The sequence below is a fragment of the Oncorhynchus gorbuscha genome, unplaced genomic scaffold (genome assembly GCF_021184085.1).
Source record: "Oncorhynchus gorbuscha isolate QuinsamMale2020 ecotype Even-year unplaced genomic scaffold, OgorEven_v1.0 Un_scaffold_934, whole genome shotgun sequence".
Taxonomy (NCBI): Eukaryota; Metazoa; Chordata; class Actinopteri; order Salmoniformes; family Salmonidae; genus Oncorhynchus; species Oncorhynchus gorbuscha.
The window spans coordinates 39,771-48,627 of record NW_025745886.1 but is presented as its reverse complement, the minus strand read 5'-3'; the positions used below and the strand labels follow the sequence as shown (position 1 = coordinate 48,627).

The 8,857-nt window shown below is 43.8% G+C and overlaps 1 protein-coding gene across 2 annotated transcripts; it reads left to right on the top strand.

The window, feature by feature from the left end:
• The first annotated feature begins 4,374 nt into the window (after positions 1 to 4,374).
• LOC124020837 (tumor necrosis factor receptor superfamily member 6B-like) lies at positions 4,375 to 8,472 on the top strand. 2 transcript variants are annotated; one of them, XM_046336120.1, is made up of 5 exons: positions 4,375 to 4,531; positions 4,825 to 5,230; positions 5,378 to 5,563; positions 5,796 to 5,917; positions 7,977 to 8,472. In XM_046336120.1, the coding sequence occupies exons 1-5, from the start codon at positions 4,469 to 4,471 to the stop codon at positions 8,244 to 8,246; spliced, it is 1,047 nt and encodes a 348-aa protein (XP_046192076.1). In that variant the 5' UTR covers positions 4,375 to 4,468; the 3' UTR covers positions 8,247 to 8,472. The 2 variants fall into 2 exon arrangements, with proteins under 2 accessions (XP_046192076.1, XP_046192074.1); XM_046336118.1 differs by having other exon boundaries at positions 7,974 to 8,472.
• The last annotated feature ends 385 nt before the right edge of the window (positions 8,473 to 8,857 follow it).

The window sequence follows — 8,857 nt, the reverse complement described above, 5'->3', positions numbered from 1 at the left end:
TTTCACTTGGTCTCCCATTGATATCAATGCATGACTAAGTGAAAATTCAATTTAAATGTAAATTAGGATTAGTCCTAACTGTGTGAAAACCAGGGTTGGGGTCAATTTAGTGGAAATTCAATTCATGAGGATTTTTATTTCTGTTTGTGAATTTGAATTTGAATTCACTTGCTGAATTGACTGAATTAAAAATGGAATTGATTCCAACCTTAGCGAAAAGAGAACTATTTAAAATGTGTATATAGTCTGGTGTTTGTAAGGTGAGGTAGAGGGGTGATAGGGAGGGGGGGGGGGTGATAGGGAAGGGGGGGTCGTCTTGCTTTTTCACTGTTTTAAAAGGAGGAGATTTATTTCATAATGAAATGTTTCCTCCTGTGTGTTCCAAATGGAACCCTATTCCCTATATAGTGCACTACTACCCAATGGGCCCTGGTCAAAAGTAGTGCACTATATAGGCAATAGGGTGCCATTCCCCCCGCTGTTCTGTGTGGACTGCTGACATCCAAAGCTCTATTGACACTGTCAAAACATTTCAAACATTGTCAGCTTTTATGAATGTACAAAGGAGTGCAATTTGTTTTTATTTAAATGTAATTTTTCTTACCAAATTTGTTTGTAAAAGCTTGTTTTTATTTCTCTATTAAAAAAACTGGATTCTGAATGCTGCAGGTTTGAATGTTGTTTGTTTGTAGCTGAAGGGATTTGTTTTGTAAATCATTTTTGTATAAAAAAAGGTATGGATCTTTATTTGGGATGTTTTTGGTTGGAACAGCCCTATTCAAGTCCTTAACATTTGTAAACATTATGTCGATATTATCTGATTAAAATCCATTTGATAAAATTGTTGTATGTTTTTTTTAAGGGACAAGTGTTGTATTGTTTTGATTTCCCCTGACATTAGTGTGAATGTTGAGCCCTGGTGTCGTTACTCTCCTGCAGTAACCTGCGCCTGACGGAATGGTTTCTGATACACACCACTCCTCCTGTTGACTCAGTCTTGTTACGGGCATTTCAATCTCCTAACAATTTGCTTATTAAGAAACAGGAAATAGCGTCCTCATTACACTTCCTCATTACACTCAATAAGGACGTGGTATTCCTTCCTTGGACATATCGTGTTTATGTGAAGCTTCAGTGTACAGCTGAGATGTCCACACTGTCCTGTTCTATGAAATGACTTGACTCATCTTTACTCTCCGGCAAAATTAGTATGTGAATGTTATTCACTGTGTCATTCTGTCTCCTGGAAGGTGGTTCACTGTGTCATTCTGTCTCCTGGAAGGTTCTTCACTGTGTCATTTTGTCTCCTGGAAGGTTCTTCACTGTGTCATTCTGTCTCCTGGAAGGTTCTTCACTGTGTCATTCTGTCTCCTGGAAGGTGGTTCACTGTGTCATTCTGTCTCCTGGAAGGTGGTTCACTGTGTCATTCTGTCTCCTGGAAGGTGGTTCACTGTGTCATTCTGTCTCCTGGAAGGTGGTTCACTGTGTCATTCTGTCTCTTGGAAGGTGGTTCACTGTCTCACCTCCACTAGTGTGGTCCCAGATCTGTCTGTGATGTCTTCTAGGGTCATTGTCTCATTTTCAGGCCATTTGTTGCTCCTCTGTACCAGATGAGACTAGTTGTAACCAGATCAAACTAGTTACGACTATACTAGTCTCATCTGGTTACAACTAGTCTGATCGGGTTACAACTAGTCTGATCGGGTTACAACTAGTCTGATCTTGTTACAACTAGTCTGATCGGGTTATAACTAGTCTGATCGGGTTACAACTAGTCTGATCGTGTTACAACTAGTCTGATCGGGTTACAACTAGTCTGATCGGGTTACAACTAGTCTGATCTCTGTTGGTTTGATGTTCCTTTGTACCTATTGCCGTTGTCACGCCATCTCACCTTGCTCCTCAGAAAGGAACCAGAGCTCCTTGTTTGGTTGTCAGGAGTGTGTAGTCAGGGTAACTTCCTACGGAGGATCATAATGTTGTCATACATGTTATTATGATATCTTTAAAGGTCAGCTGACCAGAGTCTAGCCTGATCCCAAGTCCTATTGTCATTGGCAGCAACAACGACCATAGGAATGGGTAAGACAGTATAAACTAGATCTGGGACCAGGTTAGACTCTGGTCAGCTGACCTTTAAAACTGTTCTGCTGTGGTCTACATGAGGACCCAGCAGCCCTTCCACATTTTACCTATAGGAAGTAGTGGTGACCTTCACAGACCTTTTTATAGACATGTTTGGTTGTCATGGGAAGTAAGAGTGAGAATGAGTGCGTGTGATGAGTGAGTGAGAGAGAGAGAGAGAGAGAGAGAGAGAGAGAGCTGATGTGTGGGTTTTATTTTTTACAGAGTCAATGTGGAGGCTATATACAGGGGGTACCAGTACAGAGTCAATGTGGAGACTATATACAGGGGGTACCAGTACAGAGTCAATGTGGAGACTATATACAGGGGGTACCGGTACAGAGTCAATGTGGAGGCTATATACAGGGGGTACCGGTACAGTGTCAATGTGGAGGCTATATACAGGGGGTACTGGTACAGAGTCAATGTGGAGGCTATATACAAGGGGTACCGGTACAGAGTTAATGTGGAGGCTATATACAGGGGGTACCGGTACAGAGTCAATGTGGAGACTATATACAGGGGGTACCGGTACAGAGTCAATGTGGAGGCTATATACAGGGGGTACCGGTACAGAGTCAATGTGGAGGCTATATACAGCGGGTACCTGTACCGAGTCAATGTGGAGGCTATATACAGGGTGTTACGGTATAGAGTCAATGTGGAGGCTATATACAGGGGGTACCAGTACAGAGTCAATGTGGAGGCTCTATACAGGGGGTACCAGTACAGAGTCAATGTGGAGGCTATATACAGGGGGTGCCGGTACAGAGTCAATGTGTGGGGGCACCGGTTAGTCGAGGTAATATGTACATGTAGGTAGAGTTAAAGTGACTATGCATAAACCATAAATAGAGAGTAGCAGCAGTGTAAAAGAGGGAGGGGCGGGGCAATGCTAATAGTCTGGGTAGCTATTTGATTAGCTGTTCAGGAGTCTTATGGATTGGGGGTAGAAGCTTTTTGTACCTATACTTGGCGCTCCGGTGTCTCTTGCTGTGCGGTAGCAGAGAGAACAGTCTATGACTAGGGGAGTCTTTGACCATTTTTAGGGCCATCCTCTGACACCGCCTGGTATAGAGGTCCTGGACGGCGGGAAGCTTGGGCCATACGCATTACCCTCTGTATTGCCTTGCGGTAGGAGGCCGAGCAGTTGCCATACCAGGCGGTGATGCAACCAGTCAGGATGCTCTTGATGGTGCAGCTGTATAACTTTTTGATGCCAAATCTTTTCAGTATCCTGAGGGGGGATATGCGCTGTCTTGCCCTCTTCACGTGTTGTGACTAATTGGGGACACCAGGTGTGTTATGACTAACTTGGGACACCAGGTGTGTTATGACTAATTGGGGACACCAGGTGTGTTATGACTAATTGGGGACACCAGGTGTGTTATGACTAATTGGGGACACCAGGTGTGTTATGACTAATTGGGGACACCAGGTGTGTTATGACTAATTGGGGACACCAGGTGTGTTATGACTAACTTGGGACACCAGGTGTGTTATGACTAACTGGGGACACCAGGTGTGTTATGACTAACTGGGGACACCATGTGTGTTATGACTAACTGGGGACACCAGGTGTGTTATGACTAATTGGGGACACCAGGTGTGTTATGACTAACTGGGGACACCAGGTGTGTTATGACTAACTGGGGACACCAGGTGTGTTATGACTAATTGGGGACACCAGGCGTGTTATGACTAACTGGGGACTAATTGGGGACACCAGACGTGTTATGACTAATTGGGGACACCAGGCGTGTTATGACTAACTGGGGACTAATTGGGGACACCAGGTGTGTTATGACTAACTGGGGACTAATTGGGGACACCAGGCGTGTTATGACTAACTGGGGACTAATTGGGGACACCAGGTGTGTTATGACTAACTGGGGACACCAGGTGTGTTATGACTAACTGGGGACACCAGGTGTGTTATGACTAACTGGGGACACCAGGTGTGTTATGACTAACTGGGGACACCAGGCGTGTTGTGACTAACTGGGGACACCAGGCGTGTTGTGAAGGTGTTATAATATGATCTAATAGAGGGCATGTCTCCATCCCTGACTGACTCCTCCCCTTCCTCTTTCTCGTCCACGGTTGACGATAAAGGGTGATAAGGTCTGAATCAGCCCACAATAGAGGATATGACTCCTCCCCTTCCTCTTTCTAGTCCACGGTTGACGATAAAGGGCGATAAGGTCTGAATCAGCCCACAATAGAGTATATGACTCCTCCCCTTCCTCTTTCTAGTCCACGGTTGACGATAAAGGGCGATAAGGTCTGAATCAGCCCACAATAGAGGATATGACTCCTCCCCTTCCTCTTTCTAGTCCGATTGATGATAAAGGGCAGAGAGAACATCAAGTCCTTTTACAGCTGGACAAGCGACAACATCAACATGGTGAGTCACTCTTCTGATGATGGGATAATGGCACATCCTTTTTTAACACATTATTTATATATTGCAACATTTTAAAGTTACATATTTCGGTATATTGTACAATGTGAATGTGTTGCCATGACAAAAAGCTGTTTGTAATTATTTGACAATTTTACAATAATGTTGTGTAATAAATTGGTAGCCCCTTAGCCTACAGTTGAAACCTTTATATCAATCAAATGTATTTAATAAAGCTATTTTTACATTGTCACAACGTGCTCTAAACAAAGTGCATTATTTTCTTATATTTACAGTTGTTCACAATCCTGGTCGTGCTGTCGTCGGTTGATCTCAGTTGTAGCGCAATGAAAGAGGTTCTTCAAAGTCAGACCCCCGCCACCTATCACCACCTGGACTCCTCCACCGGCCAGTTACTCACCTGTCATCGCTGTCCACCTGGCCATCACATGTCTGCGCACTGCACCGCCACCACGCAGACCGCGTGTACACCATGTCCATCAGGCCACTACACTCAGTACTGGAACTACCTGCACAAGTGTCTGTACTGCGGCACGTTCTGTGGGGAGCACCAGGTGGTCAAGGAGGAGTGCTCGGTTCTCAATGACAGGGTGTGTGAGTGCAAAGGAGGATATTACTGGGACGCCGATTTCTGTATCAGACACACGGAGTGTCCTTCTGGCTACGGGGTGAAACGGAGAGGTAAGAAACAGAATGGACAGATATATCACCATTTCCGTCTTTGTGCAATAGCGTTATTTTGCAGATAGATCGAAAAACGGTATATAACGGTTTATAACGGACAAATAGTAATATACATTTATTTAAAAATGTCAAATGCCCCCACAGGTACGACGGAGACGGACACAGAGTGTGAAAAATGCCCTCACGGTTCCTTCTCCTACAGCACTTCTTCGCGCGCGCTGTGCGTAAATCACACGGATTGCGCGTCACTGGGGCGGAAGACGGTCCTCAGGGGTACGTGTTGGCACGACAACCTCTGCGCCCTTTCCTGTGAAGAACTGAAAGATGGAGGTGGGTATCACATTATCGACAAGATCTTGATATCGACTTTTGTTTTTAGCTGTGGTGTATTTCAAACCCAAAATACTGAAACAGAATTTGTGGTCTATATTTGATTTATTGCAGACTTTTATGAAATGTAATGAAAGCAATATTCGTATATTTTTGCATTACATTGGTATTATTCATTAGTATTACGTTAGTGTTACTGACAGACGAATCAAAATGTTTTCCTCGTTGGCAGGTGAGTTTAAACTACTCAGAACTTTCCTTCCTGACTTCTTCGTTCATCACAAGATGAGAGTGGTGAAGCTGAGGAAGCTGGTCTGGAGGTTGATGGCCACTGAAGAGGAGCAGGAGCACCAGGTTAGAGAGACAGACCCTAAGTATTGTGTGTGTATGTACTGATCGATGCTACTGAATGTAATGGCATATATGTACACATAAATGATAAATTGAGACCTAGAATAGCAGGTCTCTGTCTGGTTTTCCTCCTTTTGAGTCAGTACAGAACCTTAGTTATATTTCTCTTATTTTACAGTGGGGCAAAAACGTATTTAGTCAGCCAACAATTGTGCAAGTTCTCCCACTTCTCCCAGATGAGAGAGGCCTGTAATTTTCATCATAGGTACACTTCAACTGTGACAGACAAAATTAGGGGAAAAAATCCAGAAAATCACATTGTAGGATTTTTAATAAATTTATTAGCAAATTATGGTGGAAAATGAGTATTTGGTCACCTACAAACAAGCAGGATTTCTGGCTCTCACAGACCTGTAACTTCTTCTTTAAGAGGCTCCTCTGTCCTCCACTCGTTACCTGTATTAATGGCACCTGTTTGAACTTGTTATCAGTATAAAAGACACCTGTCCACAACCTCAAACAGTCACACTCCAAACTCCACTATGGCCAAGACCAAAGAGCTGTCAAAAGACACCAGAAACAAAATTGTAGACCTGCACCAGGCTGGGAAGACTGAATCTGCAATAGGTAAGCAGCTTGGTTTGAAGAAATCAACTGTGGGAGCAATTATTAGGAAATGGAAGACATACAAGACCACTGATAATCTCCCTCGATCTGGGGCTCCACGCAAGATCTCACCCGTGGGGTCAAAATGATCACAAGAACGGTGAGCAAAAATCCCAGAACCACACGGGGGGACCTAGTGAATGACCTGCAGAGAGCTGGGACCAAAGTAACAAAGACTACCATCAGTAACACACTAAGCCGCCAGGGACTCAAATCCTGCAGTGCCAGACGTGTCCCCTTGCTTAAGCCAGTACATGTCCAGGCCCGTCTGAAGTTTGCTATAGAGAGCATTTGGATGATCCAGAAGAAGATTGGGAGAATGTCATATGGTCAGATGAAACCAAAATATAACTTTTGGTAAAAACTCAACTCGTCATGTTTGGGGTGAAGCATTGGGGTGGAAACATCATGCCCTGGGGCTGTTTTTCTGCAAAGGGACTAGGACGACTGATCCGTGTAAAGGAAAGAATGAATGGGGTCATGTATCGTGAGATTTTGAGTGAAAACCTCCTTCCATCAGCAAGGGCATTGAAGATGAAACGTGGCTGGGTCTTTCAGCATGACAATGATCCCAAACACACCGCCCGGGCAACGAAGGAGTGGCTTCGTAAGAAGCATTTCAAGGTCCTGGAGTGGCCTAGCCAGTCTCCAGATCTCAACCCCATAGAAAATCTTTGGAGGGAGTTGAAAGTCTGTGTTGCCCAGCAACAGCCCCAAAACATCACTGCTCTAGAGGAGATCTGCATGGAGGAATGGGCCAAAATACCAGCAACAGTGTGTGAAAACCTTGTGAAGACTTACAGAAAACGTTTGACCTCTGTCATTGCCAACAAAGGGTATATAACAAAGTATTGAGATAAACTTTTGTTATTGACCAAATACTTATTTTCCACCATAATTTGCAAATAAATTCATAAAAAATCCTACAATGTGATTTTCTGGATTTTTTTATTTTCTCATTTTGTCTGTCATAGTTTAAGTGCACCTATGATGAAAACTACAGGCCTCTCTCATCTTTTTAAGTGGGAGAACTTGCACAATTGGTGGCTGACTAAATACTTTTTTTGCCCCACTGTACAGTGATGTAGTTCTGTCGTTAAGCTGTTGTTGTCTATTCATGTTCTGCATCATGTCCTGGTTCATGTTGCGTGTGGGACCCAGGAAGAGTAGTTGCTGCTCTGGCAACAACTAACGGGGATCCTAATTAAATACCAAATGACCAACACACACAGTTAGAGGTTTACATTTAACCTGGCCTTTAATCAATGATTTCACTTCATTATTCTCTTGTATTTGCCTTCTGTTGTTGTATTTCTCCTTCATTTTATTATTTGAAAATGTGCCTCAATTTTAAATGCAATTGAAATAAAGTTGAATTTCCTTTTTATTTGAGCAGGAGCAGCAGCAGCACCCAGCCAGCAGCCTCTCCCAGTCCGGCCAGAGAGGCCTCTTGCAGGGCCAGGTGAAGGACTGGATCAGGGATGCCTCAGAGGAAGACCTGAGGAGACTCCCTGAAATACTGAGGAAGACTCATCAGAGTGTGATGGCAGAGAGACTAGAGGGGAAGATGAGGGAGTTACAGGAAGCCTCTGATTGTAACTCGGTTAGAAACGAGGTGACCTCATCACCTCACTGTGATGTAGAAGAGGTTTCTCAATCTGAATAACTCACGGAATGGATAAAGTACCATATAGCCTACAGTGATCATGAATATACTACTGTAAACCACTGTGCTGTATGCTGTATGCCTCTGTGTTCACTGGTCCAAAATACTGATCAGTTATGGTTGTACAATGTGTCTGCTTTGTCCTGGTCAAATAATGAAACATTAATGTCAGTCCTCAGGGAACGAGATGGTCCTGTTTCCTACTAAAGCCATGACACCACCTTCACACTGTCGTTGTCTTCTTATCTAATACCTCACACAGTGGTTCTCCCTTCATACTGTCGTTGTCTTATCTAATACCTCACACAGTGGTTCTCCCTTCATACTGTCGTTGTCTTATCTAATACCTCACACAGTGGTTCTCCCTTCATACTGTCGTTGTCTTATCTAATACCTCACACAGTGGTTCTCCCTTCATACTGTCGTTGTCTTATCTAATACCTCACACAGTGGTTCTCCCTTCAGTGTTGTCTTATCTAATACCTCACACAGTGGTTCTCCTTCATACTGTCGTTGTCTTATCTAATACCTCACACAGTGGTTCTCCCTTCATACTGTCGTTGTCTTATCTAATACCTCACACAGTGGTTCTCCCTTCATACTCATACTGT